Below are 17,994 nucleotides of genomic sequence, written 5' to 3' on the forward strand. Positions count from 1 at the left end.
ATTTACTTACACCACTCTTCTGTATTTGTACAACTGGGGTACTGGCAGGTTAAGCAGTAGTAGTACAGTAGTAGCAGTTAGTTGTGATTGCAGTAGTATTGTCACATGTATAGAGTACAGTCCAACAAACATGGCACTCTCCAGAATCATGATAAACAAGGGTGTATTAAAATACATTTTCTTTAATAGAGAACACAAGTCAGATTATCTGATGTACCACTTTTTCCTCTCATTCATGCTGATTCTACCACACTCACGCTCATGCTTGCACATTCTTCTTGTTATCTCCTCTTCTCTACCTTTCATGTTCTTTCTCTCTTCTTTATGTTCTCTCTCTCACTCTCTCTCTCTCACTCTCTTGCTCAGTCACAAGCAGCAGATTTGTTCAGTCATTGAGTTACAGTGGCGCTGAGTGCCAATAGCAAAGCCCTACTGTGCAGCTGCCAACAACAATTACTGTTCTCCATGGCAGCTGCCAGCAGCTTAGAGAGAGAGAGAGAGAGAGAGAGAGAGAGAGAGAGACTGGTTAACCCCTGCTGTGCCATCTTCAACGGGATAGATAGATGTGAAAGTACAAATAAATCCAGCCTATGGAATTTGAGACATACTCTGTAAAATAAACCAACTGACGAGAACAATTCTGCATGCCTGAATGGATCTTTTTTATTTTAGAGATGTTCATTAAGTGACAACAAATAATCTAACTGTGTAAACAGCCAATTCCTTTCAGCAGTTGGATGAAAGCATACAACTACCAAAAATGTCTCAGTTAACAGGTTTCTTTTTTTTTTTTTCATCCAATCACTGAAAAGCTGTTTCTATTCTCTGGCAGGTAAGGAGCAATGGCAAAACAGAGGCAGTGCCATAACATTCAAAAGGAGTAGGCATCCGCTCTACAATGCCTGCTATGGTTAAAAGGGGTCTCCTAACCACAATAAACCAGGCCCGTGTAACTGGAGCATTGGTCCCTCCCTCCCTCTTTATAGATCAACCAGGCCTCTGTGCTCAGACTCTTTTAAATGTGCAATGGTGTCACTGCTACTGGACTGCAAATGTTTTCACACCAATTCTGCTGTATTACTTTCCTCATCACAACCAGAAAAGCTAACATTAAGTTTAGTTTTCAAAAAGCATTGAAGAAACACCTCATCAGAAAAATTCTATCATGGTCTGATGATCTATTACTTAGTTGTAACATTTTTCCATATGCAGATAAAGTTTTATTTATGTTTTTGTGTACTAGATAATTAATTAATGTACATTTGAGCCTTGTAGTTTATTTATGTCAACACCTTGCTCACTTGGACTTTCAAATACAGACAGTGGAACTTAGCATTTGTATAACTGCCATGAAATTGGCCTTTAAAAACGAATAATTAGCAAGTCACTATAGAAAAAAGTAACTTTTAAATACATGTAATGTAGCATGCCATATGAATTGATTGCTTTTTATTGCATCTGGTTTTTTTTTGTATAATCAATAAGAAAACCAAAATCAAATGTCTTTAATGGGGATTCCAAAGCCGAATCCCCAGGGACTCCAGTGCCTGCCTGTTTCTTTTTTAACTAATTATTTAATCACAAGCTAATTCCCACCTACAACTGGACTCCAAGCATAATGAAGTGTGTTGTATTCTTGTTTTTACATTAATTATATTAATCTAAAAAACGCCCAGAAGGATTTGCTTTACTTTATCATAATAAATTAAGAACAAATCTATGTCTTTTTGAACAAAAATGATTTAATTTTCCTGAAATATGTTGTTTTCTGTGTCACCTTTTTTATAAAGTGGCTGCTTGATAATTTATATAATGGCAGCAAATGACAATAAATAATATGTCTTTCTTTAGGAAACACTGGTCAGTGATTAAACATTTATCCAAAGTAACTTGCACATTACCATGGTACAATGGTAATTGTCAATTTTGTATAATTTCACAGCCAGAGCACAGGAAGATGAAGTATCTTGCTATAGACTGAACAGATGACCATCCTGCTTCTATAGTAGCACTTTAGCTCCTCATCCACACTTCTTAAGATATCTGCTATATATTAATGGCCAAGGTCACTTGTCAGTACATTACTTTAAATGTATTTATTAACATGACAGCTTCATCCAAAGCAATATACAAATCCAAATGGCAGATTGGTTTTCATTTTTGTACAGTGTGAATACCAGTACTTGTTCAAATTCCCTCAGAGTAATGCACTGAACCAAATGTGTGGACTGAATCAGTTCAGTACAGTTCAAAAAGTACAGTAAAACCTCAATTATCTCTCACTCGATTAACTGTCAGGGCCAAACAAAAAACCCACTGCACACTCCAGCGCCTACCTATTACTGTACTACTACTGCTGCGCAATACACTGAGAGTTTTGCACATTGAAACAACTTTCTCTTGTGCTTGTGCATAGTGTTCTTCTTCCCAGCACCACAGTGTCAGTTATGTACCTTCAGTTTTAAGTGTTTAGTAACTTTTCTCTTTTGTTGTAATTAATCTACTATACATTGTTATGGACTATAAATGTATGTTTGTGGTGTTGGAATTGTCGCAAAAATGGAAATTATTAAACATTTACGAAATGGAGAAAGTGTATCAAGTATCAATTTACAGAGTAGGAAGAACAGTGAACAATATAAAGTGTGATGCCGACAAAATTGATAAATATGTCGAAAATGGAAACCACTGATGGTAATGTTATTATGTATCAACGTTAATGTTCTTCTGTATTGAAATTTTTTTTTTAATTCTGTTATATTATGTTTTGTTAAAATATCATGACGTGAAGGCAGCTTGTGATGCGCTAGAATGGGAGGAAAAATGTATAAAGAACGCTGCAAGTGATGGGACTGGGTGATGGGCTTCTGTTCCACAAGCTCAGGAGATGAGTGACAAGAGATGTTAGAAGAAAAAGGAAGGTATGTCAGAAAGGAGTTTTGAGTAGGGAGTCAAGAGACAAATCGGCAGGAGTGTTTGAAGTAGAGAGAAAAAAAAAGAATGTAAGTAGCAGGAGATAAACTGATTGGTAGGGAAAGCTTTCTTGTTTTTGTTTTGGAGGTATGCTCTGTAGCCCGGATAATGGCACCATTTTCTTTTACAGAACAGAGACTCCAAGTAAAACACAGAAAACTCTAGTACCTTTGAGTTGTATTTGCTTATTATGCTGGTCGTCACAATATTAGACAGTATGAATGAATTAACTTTGTTAAAACTATATTATATCTATACTAATAAAAGGCAAAGCCCTCACTCACTCACTCACTCACTCACTCATCACTAATTCTCCAACTTCCCGTGTAGGTGGAAGGCTGAAATTTGGCAGGCTCATTCCTTACTTACAAAAGTTAGGTATGTTTAATTTCGAAATTCTATGCGTAACGGTCATAACTGGAACCTACTTTCGTATACTGTATACGGCCATGGCGGGCAGTTCAGTCGCCGTGTGAGACGGAGTTGCGTCTTTTGTCTTGCATCATCACGCCTCCCACGTAATTGAATGCCTGCCCATATAAGGCCGTCCATCAGCGGCAATCCAATAGAAACACTCTGCCACTAAATATTCAGACAAAGATGAGATGGTCAGAGTGGTGTTTGACAGTGGACATCGCAAGATCGCACGAGATAGCACAGGCACAGCTCAGAAGCTTCGATGCATGTACTCCGAGCGGCTCACGTGAACGGACTATGAACGCAGTATGCAGAGAGCAAGCAAGACCTCTAAAGAGCGAGAAGACTTTTGATCACGTGAACGTGTCTGCAAAAAGTGGGGTCTTCTGCACTGCAAAAATACTATAAACGTCGAGCAGCCGGTGAGCACGCTCGTAGCTGTGCCGGCCTTTGAGACGCTGACAGCGCTTCTGCCTTAAGTGAAACACTTTTAATTTTTTCATCCTTCCCCTGAGCTATAGCCCAGACAACTGCAAACATGGGATCCCATTTCTAGACCGCAGCAAACTAATATTAAGGCGCTGCGCACTTTCTTTTGCACGTATACGATTATGAGGTCGTCAGGTCGGATTATGAAGACACACACAGGAGTTGAGGACCGACAGTGCCATCCCGGCCAGTTAATGGCAGGGCCGTCTCTCCAATCTACACGAGACCTGCCGCGACGCTCCCCAAAAGGCGCTCATATCATCAGCGAAGACGTCTCTCTACAATCTATATAAAAGAAAAAGGCAAGTTTCCTTTCTTTACACCTTTTTTACTTTTATCCCAAACTAAAGCCTCTCTCTCTTAACACTGCAGACGACACACAACTAATTTTCTTTAATTGCTGGTAATGCTGGTAAGGCACATTACCAACGGCATAAATTTGGACGTTCACATAGAAAAATTTCTATACCACAGCTGTCGTGTAGCACCTTTCAAAAGGGATCAACTACCGAGAGATGATCCATATACATTTTAGCTGCTGTTAGTACTAGTTACCTATTGTGTTACACCGTCTTTAAAATGTAGTTTACCCGAAACCACTCCAGTAGTGCTCAATGTATCTTTACTTCTTAAAACGTTAATGTTTTACTGTTTAATAACTTATAGGCTACATTTTATTTTTTTTCCCCTTGCACTCGGTGACCAAAGAAAATGGGTAATCAGCTATATATATATATATATATATATATATATATATAATGCAGATAGGTGTGTGTATACAGGTATATGTATATGTGTATATATGTAGATATGTATGTAGAGATATATTTATGTGTGTAGACTCAAACCGATTATAACAGAAGCAATCCAAGCTGTGAGAAAACACTAAAAAGGAGGCGTGTCAGACGTTGTGGTACATTTTCTGATGCAGCAAGACGAAAACAACTTTGTGACGCTGCCGCCAAATACTCGCAGAAAAATCTACAAGTTAATAGACACACTGTCGCTAAATACTCACAGGCAAATCCACAACTTAATAGAGATGCTGCCGCTAAATACTCGCATAGCGATTTGGGTAGTGAACACTTCGATGAATGAAACCTCTTATCTTTACAACGGTTAACAAACACGAAATATAACTTGAACACAACACATCCTCAAAATACGAACCTGAATGAAAGAAATAATGATAATCAAATCCTTGATGACAGCACCACTCATAACAGTCACAAAACAACTACATTGACAATCATGTTACGTTATTTTTAAAATGTTTCCTTTTCTTTTTCATAACTTCTTTAACACACGACTTCTCCACTGCGAAGCGAGAGTATTTTGCTAGTTTTGTTAATATAATTTTGTTCTATTAATAACTACAACTATTTGCTAAACTAATCTACTGTATATCATTTTTAAAGTAGCTGTTCTTTTATTCGTCTTTTCTCTTATCCGTCATGGCCTCAGTCCCGACCCCTCACGCATAATCGAGTTTTCACTGTACTAAGTTAGCCACTAGGCTTTTCTGCAAGTCAAGTAAGATAACAAAAACTGAATCGCACAAGCTTTACTGAAAAAGAGCAAGCCCAATGACAGAAGTCAGCAAGGGATTAACATCAAATACAAAACTCATTTCAAGTTAGCACTGGCCCATAATAAAGAAAGAACATCTATTTATTTTCATTCCAGTCTAAAATTTTAAGAACAAAAAAAAAAAAAAAAAAAAAAAACAACAGTAGTCTGACAAGTTCTCACTATGTGGAAACAAAGTGAAGGTGTTAACAAGGATGATGAGGCAAAAAAAAAGAGGTGTCACTTACCATCATGTGAATGGGGGAACCAAATCTGTGATGTCCCAGTATGTGGTCCCCCACGGAAGGCAGGGTCAGAAGGGGAAGAAGCAGAGCCTGATGGGTGTGGTGGGTGGGCAGTAGGTGATCCAAGACTGCTGGCCAGGAAGGTTCCCATGAAGGAGGCTGAAGAATTACCCATTAGTCCACTACCTATTTCCAGAAGGACAAGACAAGAGAGAAGGATGAGAACAGTGACACAACCATGGAGTGATTCATTTATTTTCAAAAATCAACTTATATCCTTCTTTGATTTGCATAGTAAGGAATTATCCTGGAAGTAGCAGGCATAGTCTCTCCTACCATGCTGACAGGTGGAAAGGGGTGGAGTTGGGGATTGCTGCTATCTAACTAATAGAAACCTCATGATACTCAAGCATGAGATTTAAAAAAAAAAAAGACATCACAGGCTAGAACACTGGTATACTACATAACTGCAGCAATGTAGTGCTGAATTTTATTTAACCAAGATGTGCTTAATCCATGCTTGTCAAAAGGCACTGATGTCACAGTACAATAGTGGGAATTAAAAGAAAAATTCACAGCTGCAGGTTGGAGTTTGTGTGTCAGTGCAGTGCCTCAGAGCTGCCCTTGCATATTTCCTAAGGCACTCTTCTGTTATTCCAGTTCAGTGATCAAGTTAAACTTCCCAGCATTCAGCAGGGCTCAGCAGTAGCTCTCCCCTCACAACACATTAAACTGTTTTTTGACTGCCTCCACCAATCAGAGTGACATTTGGGACCAGTTCCGCCCAGAGCAAGGTGGGCCTGAAGCAGAGGAAGCAAAGCAAATTTAACTTTAGATGGGTAGGAATCTCCCTTTCGTGCCCTCAGTAAAATAAGGGATTTTCCTTGTCAGGGATTTTTCGGTGCAGATATAGAAAACAGCTGGACTGCAGAATAAAATACATCTGCTTCTAGAATGCACGTGTAACGGAGGTGCACTGACAAGCTCTTACTTTTTCCCCAGCCACAGAGTTAAACTGACAGTTATTTCTTTGATGTGTTAGCAGGAAAATGAGTAAGGAAATCTAAACAAGTGTTTTATTGACTAGTTAAAAACAAACTCTTACTAAATTATTGTCAAACTTTAATAAGGTAAAAATGAATTTCACATACTGGCCTTCACAAAATTCTAAAGCCTCACCATACACCTATTGGTGAACATATTTCTTGCTTTATAGCTCCTACCAGATCTGACTTAAGGTACTGTTGGCGGACAGGTCTCACCTGAAAAATCCCACTTTTCTTTCATTTTTTTCAGATTAGCAACACCCCTGCTTCCTTATCTAACTGACTTCCATGGAGCACCTGTAATGAAGCTCTCTCAAAAAGGCCAGTGATCAGCTCTCACCATCAGTCCACTCCTGTTCTTGGTCTACTCACTTTTACATATTTAGACTCTATCTTGTGTTTATTTACTTAGGTTTTGTCATCTATTTAAATTATCCTGAAATTGCACTAGTTGAACATGCAATTTGAAATTCACTTTGCTCCATATATGTAATGATACTACTCCTACTATTACAAGTTTGTTATCTTGTGGCTCTGCATTGTGTTCCTTTGGTGCTTTGTAAAGCATCTAATGACATTTTCCTCTGTGAAAGTGATTATATAAAATAAATGTTCATTAGTGATATTTGTTACCATCCATACATTACTAAAACTGCTTAATCCAATTCAGATTCATGGAGACTACTTCAGCAGCAACGCAGGAAGCATCCAAGGATGATGCATCATTTCACACTCACTCATACAGGGATATCAATTAAACTAACATGAGATGTGGGATGAAAACCAAACTTATTTCACCTGTTTAATTCAGAAAGCTCCTACAAACCATGCACAACACATCAGTTTTTGGTCAATATACAAAATGTAGTATTACTAATATATGAAAACTGATCTTTCTATAAAGGAAAAAGACTTTTATTATGTTTATCATCATAAGATTTTTGTTTCATGCCTTTTGCTTTGTAGAAACCCAAAACCCCCTTGTGACCCAAAACTGGATTAAGCACATCTGAAAATGTTTTGTGTAATCCTTCTCCATGGCATTCCTGTGTTCTTTTTATGTTTACATGAGAGAGCCTCAACAATCATTGTTTGGGTGTGTGTTGGTGTCGTCTAAAAATCGATCCAGTGCCTGTCTAAGGTCACAGTCCAAAGAAGCCACCAAGACATCATCATTCGCAAAAAGTAAAGATGCGACCCTGAAGTCACTGAACTGGACACCCCCTAATCCTTGGCTGCAAAATAAATTCTGTCTATAAAGATTATGAACAGAATCGGCAACAAATGCCAGCCCTGACAAATAAGCCTGACTTACTGCAACAAGACCCAAATTTTTGTTACAGTTGCAGATGGACCCCATAGAACAGCCCAAGGGCCTTTTCCAAGTCCACAAAACACATGTAAACTAACTGAGCCAATACCCATCAGCCTTCTTTGTCCTTGTGATGGTAAAATGCTGGAACATTGATCCTCCTGATTCGGAGACTCAAACAATAGCTGAATCCCCCTTTTCAGAACCCTGGCATAGACCTTCCCAGGGAGGCCGAGGAGTGTAATCCGCTAAAGTTGAAACTTTGCCAGGACCAACCAGGTAATTTGCCCATTCCTTCTTGGACATTTTAGAGACAAAAGTAATTCATCCAACAGGGGCCAGTCTCTCCAATTTTTTTTTATCAGAGGCAATCTGTTATGAAAAATAACACTAGGTTTACATGTCCACTATCCCAATTTTTGATGAAGAATTAGAAACTTGCACAGTACGAAAATAGCTGTGCAAGCAGTAGGTGTGTCAGGCACCAAAGTCTGAAGAGGCTAATCAGCTTCTCCTCCACCTGACGGCTTGTTCGGTCAATGATCTTTTTGCAGCCGCCTCTTAAGGGGCCAAGTCGGTATTCCCTTAATTGTGTGGATGAAACTTTTGAACTTGTCAGAAAGGAAGACCCACAATTATCATCCTCTGTGTCATTGTCATGTCTGAGCCAAAGATAATAAAGACTTGCTGCCACAGTAATGGTGAGAATGAGCACACAGAGCCCATGGGGGATTGATACACTCCCCCTGAAGCTTGCCCCAGCAAAAAAGAAGCTTTGCAGTTATAAAGAAGATGTTATTCTCCAGTTCCAAGTTGGGTACCTATGTGCACTGGCACATCTGGGGTTAATGTTTTATTTTTCTGAGGCGCGGTCCTTTCAATGTGCTTTTTCCATGTATTTCTTAGTTAAATCATTTTGCCTAAAATCATATTTTTCTATGTTTTTAAAGCCTCTTTGTGATGGTATGCTCTGTGGAAAGGTGCTACATGAGATAAGGTTTGACTTGATTTAAAAAGTGTATTAGAGAAAGAGGGATTTAGAAAGAAATGAACAGGGGAACAAGACCCTGGGATTCATCAGAGGGAAGTAACACTTGTGAGTCAACTGCAATGGTCTGTCCACATGCAAGAAAACATCTGCCACGTTCTCATGGCTACACGAAACAGCTCTCTGTTCCTAATTTCAGACAGGCCCTCAGCTTACGCAGCATATGTAAACATAAAAAAATAATGGGCATGCAATATTTACTACAAAATACAATACCACAAATGGTATCAGGTGGTACCTGCTGTACAAAGTGTTCAATCCCACACTGAAGCACGTTGAGCCAAGAGGTACGAATGAACCTGATATCAGTAACTGTTACAATTAGCAACATAAGCTGAACTAGGGGACTCTGGGTATGCTGTTTACTGCTTTACTCCACGTGTGAAAAAAATCAAATAAAAGTAAATTTACTCCTGTTTAGGCAAATTCTCCTTAGCATTTTTCTGGGTTTGGAGACTCTTTCCTGTGACTACAGAATTTTCAGTTTGATCTTTAAAGTCACTTCAAAAAAAAAAAAAAAATTTTGATAATGCATTACCTCATCAAATTTCAGACTGACCTTGGGCCAAGAGGAAATGCATTATCGCCCCTGGTATACAATCTCTTCTAAATCTGAGGCACAAGTAATCCCTAAAACTACAATGGGAACAAAGGATTATGAAAGGTGAGGAGAGCTAACATTTTGTGGCAAAATTAGAGAGATACAGTAATGTATGAGGAAAAGTTTCCATTCCACCACTGATTATGACATTATAGAGTTAGAAAGGACTAAGCATGGTACTGCATAACATGACATGATATGATATAACATTCTCAAACACACCTAATCCAGTTGAGGACATGAGAGGGTTATAATTGCCCATCCCATCAACATTGGGTGCAAGGCAGAAACCAACCCCAAGCAGCCTGGTAGTCCATTGCTCTTTACACTCAGGCCTGTACCTACACAAGATCAATATGAATTCTCAGTTAACCGAACAGCACATCTTTAGGAATGTGGGAGGAAAAGTAGAGCATCTGTAAGAAAATCTGCAGAAACACAGAGAATGTGCAAACTACCACTCAGAAAACAGCCAGGCTTGACATTCGAACCCAGGACACTGGATCTGTGAAGTAGTATCACTGAATACTGTGCACCACTGTACTGTTTCACTTGGTTTTCAAATATTCTTACTACCAGATTTTTTTTCAGCTCTCCTAATCATACTTTTTGAAATGTTTAATACACGAATGAATTGTACACAATCTGTTATAAAGTTAAACCTCTAAATTTAAAATCATAATGGCAATTGTTTCCAAACCTCTGTTAAACATCACTCAGAGGATTAGCAGGTAGGCACCTGTCATGGAACTGGTTGACAATTTTGAGGTAAAATGCTCAAGATATTTTAAAACCTGTGGTAGAATCAGAAACGGGGTGAGAACTTTGATTCATCGTAATCTTATATCGACATGCTAATAGGAGATTACTGGCCTGGCAGCCCTGGAGCACCGCACATTACAGCTTGGGCAGTGACATGCATACTAACATTCTAGTGAGAAGGAGCCAACAGACAAAACCATTGCACATCAAAGACGGGGAAAGATTTGTTGGAAGTGTAATTGGGGACACACCTCACAGGTTCCTACTAGTGTGAAATGTTGAAGGTAATGAATTTTGAGAGGTCTGGAGGGATAGTTAATAAGGAATGGCTCCAGAGGGGCAGGTGCTCCAAAACTCTGTTCACATCCTTAAAATCCCTTCAGTCTTTTCCTTTCATGATCTTTCAAGCACAGTAAATATTGGCATTGGAGTCATAAATCAAGCAGATCATTGCACTACACTAATTCTGTTAATTAAAGAAACACAACAGCACCAATTACAGAAACATACAATTCCTCCAATAGCCTCGTTCAGGTAAGGCAGCAAGTGACAAGAAAACATTGCTGCTTTTAAACAGAACCCGTGATTGGAGGCATTAATACTTTAATTATTCATTTTTTGTATAATTTCCCTCCGTCATCCTGTCTTTATGTATATTAACTTCTAATGAAGCTCACTTAAGAGAGAATTGTCTTTTGTATTTGAGAAGAGACATTACGTTTCCCCATACAACTCCGGCAATGGTCTCTATGTTTGAAGATGGCTAAAGTGATTTGTTTTAAAAAAATATATAAAAATGCCGTGACACAAACCCCTATTTAATGTCTAACAACTTTATTCTAATGAGAACACATCTGTTAAAATGCATAAACCTAAGTACAATAGTAGAGTACACTGCAGAATAAAATAGCCTTACCACTGTAAACTTAGGGTTGGGCAATTTGGCCAAAAAAAAAAAAAAAGATTTTTTTTTAAATTTATGAAAGATGTACAATTTATTTGAATATTTTAAAATAGAAATCATCATCTGCCCTTAATGGGGAAAAAGAACAAAATGAGAAGATTGTCACACATTGTAAACTTGAAATACAAGTGTATCCTTATTAGAAATTCAAAAACATTTGATACAGTACATATATTTCATATTTTACCATCAGTGAGGAGAGGTGCAATATACCAAAACCTCCTTCCATGCAGTCTGCTCCGCACATTTTGTTTCACACTGGCAGCCCTCATCGTTCTTCTCTGCTGCCTCCACTTTCCTTTCACATCACACAGCGCAATGTTCCATAAACTCTGCAGTTTTCTCTACAGAGTTTTCTATCTTGTACCCCTCACTGCCTTTCGCTATAACTTAGACAAGCCTTCTGCTACCACCACAGGATGGCTTTCTCTTTTTGTTTTCCTTTTTTTTCCCAAGCAAACAGTTTAGCTTGAAGAGCACACCATCCAGCTTCTTCATTCTCTACAACTCCAGCTCACGGGAGTGACTCGCCTGTAGAGCAGCATTTTTCATCCTTTGTTACCTTTGGACCAATTCCTAGTGAAACTTTATAGATTTTTGAGGGGCTCTGATTACTAAAATTGGACTGGGGGGGGGGTCCCCTTGGAGTTTTACTAACATTAGCTCGATCAAAGAGCCAGGTAGGGTTTGGGAGATGGAAATGTTTGAACTTATAAACAGTGGAGAATGTTTGCAGACTGGAAATTGGGAATGACAGTGCTAAAATACAGGATTTGTCTGATTCTCATGGACAAGGTGACATTTTCCACAGGTTGAGAGAGACTGCTGTAGAGGAGTCCTTCATGTCAGCATGCTCGGATAGCCTTCTGACTGCTTGTTAAAGGCAGCCTGCTTGGTCTTCTAACCTCCACTGCCAAGGCAAGAAGGCCCAGTGGACATCTCTAGCGTTTTCTTTTCTCTCAGCCACAGATATAACGTAGTCATGCTGCCTGACTGGATCTGCAGTATATAAAAGAGCAAGACTTGATCAGTGCAGGCTGAAACAGGGGTGCCATGTTCGTCCCATACTTTCTTGCATTGGTTCCATTCTGTTGGGTGTTTCTATGCCAAGTAATGAAATTAACTGGATGTGCTGCCACTTTGAACTGCTGCTGTCTTTTTGCAGACTTTAATTTTTACTTTAGTTTGTTGGACATCCAATCTTTCGTATTCTTACAATTCCAGACCATTGACTTGCCATTACAGCCTGCCTTTCTTTGGAATGAGCTCGTTCGTATGAGAAGCACTGCTTGTCAAATTCTTTGCATTAATATGCTTTGACTCTACACACGTGACCAGCTCATCAAATTTGGGTGTTTGCTCAACTGGTTAACTGTACCATTGTGTAATAAAAAAAAACTGATTTTTTTGCATGAATATCACTTTAAAACATTAATTTGACTTAAATGATTTAATCAAAAAAATCACCCAGCCTTACATCATCCTTGTGGAAAATCCCTATCTGCATGCTGGGGCACCCATGAACTTCTGACACATAGAAAGACAAAAAAACTCCACAGCAGGTCAGCAAGACAGAAGGCACTGTTTGTTTCACATTTACCAAAAATAAACCTTCAAGACTTTAGAAAAAAAATGGTCTGTTGCCAATTTCAAAAGTACTGTATAATTGTTTGACTAGCATGTATTCTGTTATGTTAGGAGAAATATATTTTCATGTGTTCTTGTTTATCATGGTGGCAACATGCTGTGTGTTGATTGGAGATGCAAGTGCACTGTACACGTGACAATAACGCCATTACTGCACCTACATTCACTCTAACTGCAAATGCTGATAAATCAAATAATTACAGTAATCATCATTCAGGACCCCACCAGCACAGGTAAACATGCACAGCTATGTTAAAAGAAAAAAAAATCAAATAAGAAATCTGCATGTGCTCTAGCAAAAGAAAGGGAAAATTGTATCAGCCCTGTCCCTCAACACTTCATTTGTATAATACCTTAAAACTGGCACAGACACGTTGTGTACTGCTGCTGAGTAGACTGCACAGAGCTGACTACAAGACAAAGGTTTTGATCAATAAACTCCTCTTTCTAGTGCTGAATTTCTACTGCACACTTTTAGACTAATGTGACTGACACTCGATTCAAATTACCTTTCAGCCCTGCAAGAGTGACAAGAAAGGGAAAAGAGCCTGCTCTTGGGAGCCATGGCAGTCGGGAGGGGGACTGACTCATATCTGTCTGTAATAAAGCTAATTAGGATGTGGTTAATTAGAGGCAGGGTAGGATAATGAGCATGAATAGAAGTGCTGGGCAATCAGCACACCAAACACCAGGAGAGAAGTGAGAGGCGGGCAGAGAGAGAGAGAGAAAGAGAGCCTTGGGATGTGTCAGACAGAGAAGAAGTGTAAAAGAGCAAAGAAAAAGGGTTCCTTGTTGAGCTCTGCTCAGGTTGGACCCACCTGGGAATTTTACATACAGACCCATGTACAGTACCTAACATCAGGAATGTATGCCATCTGCAGTCTTTCAGCTTTAAACCTACACATACAATCGCCACTTGTTCCTCAGAGTACATTATATATACTACAGTACCCCACAACCCTGAACTGAACAAAGTGGGATTAATGATAGATGAACAGACAGATTAGCTACAGGATGGCTTCACACAACAACTGACAATGAGCTACAAGATGGGTATTCCAAGTGCGTACAAAGGTTTTCAGGTTTTATTTTCTGTGATATCTTTGACAAATGATGTTAACACAACAACATTCTGAAACCAATTCAGGGTAGCAGTAGGCTGGCAGCACCAAAAACCAATCCTGGAGGGGGCACCAGTCCATCTCACATCACACTCTCACACACACATACAGGGCCAATTTGGAATCGCCAGTCGAACTAAAATTGCACATCTGTGGAAAGTGATAGGCAAACCAAAGACACAGGCAGAAAGAGCAAACTCCACAGAGACAGCAACTGACATTGGATCTGTGTGGCAGTGTGAACCTCCTAAACAGGATCAACTGAAAAATCAAAGAGGGGTACACAAAGAATTGAACATATCATCACAGGTAATTATAATAGTAGACAGCTTCAAAGAATGGTTTGCCAAAATTTCAAAATACCTGACCAACTTTCTTAAAAGCCATCAGCATTTTCAGTTTGGATTAGACGGTTAGTGTGGATGCTGTAAACAAAGTAATATGGTAGAGAATAGAACTTTAATGACCTTCAAAGCTCGACTTGACGTCATTTTAGAGAAATGACTGTAGGTGGATAGAACTGGCATGCTTTGTTGGCCTGAATGACTTTCTTTAATCAAAAACTGTTCTAATGCTCAAAAAAAAAACCCAAAAACTAATCATTTCAACAGAAGAACTGACAGGATAAAACAAAACACGGCATTTAAACATGGAGTTTTTCCTCCATTTAAACCCTCACAGAGGGCTGACAGTTGCAAGTGTTGGGATAAACTTATTTCACTTTATAGAACAGTGATCAACTTTCCAGGTAAAGCCACTTTTTCAGCTACCGACACAATGTGTGACCGTAAGAAGTGTGATTATGGGGTGGTGACTCTGGCCACATAGCTGTAGGCCACTGGGAGTTGTTGAGTTGCTGCTGTTTGAAAGCAGGCCTACCACTACATGGCAGTTTCCACTTATTCAATAAAAGCTGTTTCAGTAAACATCTGGAAAAAATGGTTATGTTCAAATTCAAAATAAATTAACTTCTTATTCTATGTTTAATCTACATTAAAAGGATTAGCTACAATTATTGACAGCTTGATCCATGTACTTCATTATAAATTGTACTCATCTGTACTTTTTGAAATGCCGGTCCTCCTTCTATGAGATCGGACATTCATTAAGTTTACATGGGCGGCACGGTGGCGCAGTGGGTAGCGCTGCTGTCTCGCAGTAAGGAGACCCGGGTTCGCTTCCCAGGTCCTCCCTGCATGGAGTTTGCATGTTCTCCCCGTGTCCGCGTGGGTTTCCTCCCACAGTCCAAAGACATGCAGGTTAGGTGGATTGGCAATTCTAAATTGTCCCGAGTGTGTGTGTGTGTGTGGGTGCCCTGCGGTGGGCTGGCGCCCTGCCCGGGGTTTGCTTCCTGCCTTGCGCCCTGTGTTGGCTGGGATTGGCTCCAGCAGACCCCCCGTGACCCTGTGGTTAGGATATAGTGGGTTGGATAATGGATGGATGGATAAAGTTTACACTACGTATGGGGCTGATCAGTTATTCCTTATGGGTTGTACTAACAGCCAAATCACAAAAAAATGAGTGCTGCTCTCCTTACTGTTGTATATATCTGTAGTGTTTACAGCTTTAAAAGTGATGAGTGGTGATAACTGCATTCTGTTTACAGCCTGCTAACTTGAGACAACTGGCTTTCATTGTACTGGGTCCATTTTAGCCTACAGTACATCCTTAAATCAAACCCGAACAGAAAAATGTGGATGTTCTTCACACAAACATTTTTCAAGAAAAATGGTTAATTTAGAACTTTTGGAATTTAGGACAGCTGGCATGGTGGCACTGTGGTTAACTCTGCTGCCTCTTGGCTCCACAATCTTCTGTTCAGACACCAGGCTGGTCACAGCATGTGTGACGTTAGCACATTCTCCCCAGGTCTGTGTGGGTTTTTCCTCCTGGAGTTTCAGTTTTTCCTCCCATAACCCAAAGATGTGCTTGTTTGGTTAATTTGTGGCTCTTCATTGGCCTGGTCTGAGTGAGCCCTGTGATGGACTGGCACCATGTCTGGGACTGGTTACAAGGCTGCTGTGCAATCAACAATTCTGGACGGGCTTAAGACAATTTTCAAGTTAGAAAGATGTCCTTTATAATCCAGAAAAAAATTCAGCTTATTGCAAAATAGCATTTCAAGAATGAGCTCAATAACCCTACTGTGATGCAAGCCACTTGGAGCCGATGGACAGAAACCCGTGTCCAGTGGAGGCTAACCCGAGTCATAAAGCTTCAAAGCTAATGTTAACCATTTTATTAAAAATACAGTTTCATCAATAAAAAACAGGCTGCTGAAAAACGGTTCAAATTTCATTATGTTCAAAGGGATGGATTTGCATAATTTCTCCGCCATCGTCTCACAGGGCATACTTTCCATATGAGTTTGCAAACCATCAAGGAGCTGTACAGGACGGCCAATGCATTATATCCTATTGGACTTTCCCCTCATTAATACTGAACCACATTGTTTTATTACAGACAGACAGACAGCTTCTCTGCACTAATGTAGAAGCCAGGAGGAAGAGCTGAAGAAAAAGCATAGACTGCCACATTAATAATAGATAGAGAGCACATGTCTGCCTCACCCATGCCCTCTGAAACTATTCCCCTAATCGCCATCAATTATTAAGAGCAGCACTCCACGGAATGCGTTCAGCTCATTTGTTTCACCACTGCTCTTCTGCAATTGCTTCTGGCATTAGTGTTGAGGGAAAAAAAAAAACACAAGAGAAGCACGCTCTCTGTAATTCTCTTCCTAGCAAGAAGGGCTGAGCACAAATCCCGCTCTGAGTGCATCTAAAAGCATATTAGCATGGAAGCCCTTAGGACAAAAAAAGAAACATCAGTGTCCGACACAGAACAGTGATGGTACAATGGATAAATGCACTAGGCAGCTCTGTGCATGCCCTGCTTACGGATGCCGTTTGTGATGGGCTGCTGGGACATTCTACTATAATTTAGGATCAAATACAGCGAGGTGTCATCCACTCCATACGCCCGTTTCTTGCTCCTAAGGAGAACAGTCTCATCTGAACCTCTTCTTGACCCTGTCACACACGTACACATGGGAGGCAGCAGTACGGTCTGGTTGATTGAGAAGTGCCAATATGCATGTGCACTAATGCCTTCTCTCTCCTTCCTTGCAGGAACAAATCAGATCTAGCCCACTTCCTTCCGGCTACAGAACACACCCCTGATGATGTCATTTCCGCCCTCCTCATCTAGATGATCAGCCTCTTCCTTTCCCTCGACTATAAAAGACTATCTCGACTATCTTCCCTGCGATAGTCTTGTGTTGGACTCAGTCGTATGATACAAACTCACCTCTAATGTTACAATGTACGGGGCGGATTCCCCCTCTAGATCTTCATCTCTTATCGTTGTCTTTCTACATCCCCTATTCACCGAGAACCCTCAAAGATTCTCCTTCAGCACCCGACGTCCACCTCCATAGGTCACTCACTAACTGGACTTCATCAGGTTTAAACATGTATTTGAACGTTGTAGGGTATGCTCACAAGCCTTGCAATATGCATAAGTTTCACATGCCATAACTTTTGAATCTTCTTTTCTCATTCCTAGTATCAGGTACAGTATATTCTCTTTGTTACATGATCTTTTGTCTAGCCATCCATTTTGTAGGTCACTAGAAAACACTGAAAGACACATACTGAGTAAGGTACATCAAATATTCATTTCTCCAATAATGGATCCCAGCACCTACAGAGGGATGTCCAGGTCAGATTCTACCTCCACTATTCATGTCTGCTCTTTGGTCTCCACCCAGCTGGTCATGCCTAGTACAGGTCCACCTT

At 39.9% G+C, this 17,994-nt stretch overlaps 1 protein-coding gene across 2 annotated transcripts in view; it reads right to left on the bottom strand.

The window, feature by feature from the left end:
• The window catches only part of LOC120517687 (BAH and coiled-coil domain-containing protein 1-like), an 89,912-nt gene extending 84,037 nt beyond the window's left edge, over nt 1-5,875 (bottom strand). For both annotated transcript variants that reach the window (XM_039740132.1, XM_039740131.1), the window contains exon 1: nt 5,697-5,875. In XM_039740132.1, coding sequence (XP_039596066.1) covers nt 5,697-5,868 — 172 coding nt within the window. In that variant the 5' untranslated portion in view covers nt 5,869-5,875. The remainder of the gene's footprint in view (nt 1-5,696) is intronic.
• Between the last annotated feature and the right edge of the window lie 12,119 nt (nt 5,876-17,994).

The sequence above is a fragment of the Polypterus senegalus genome, chromosome 17 (assembly GCF_016835505.1).
Source record: "Polypterus senegalus isolate Bchr_013 chromosome 17, ASM1683550v1, whole genome shotgun sequence".
Classification (NCBI taxonomy): Eukaryota; Metazoa; Chordata; class Cladistia; order Polypteriformes; family Polypteridae; genus Polypterus; species Polypterus senegalus.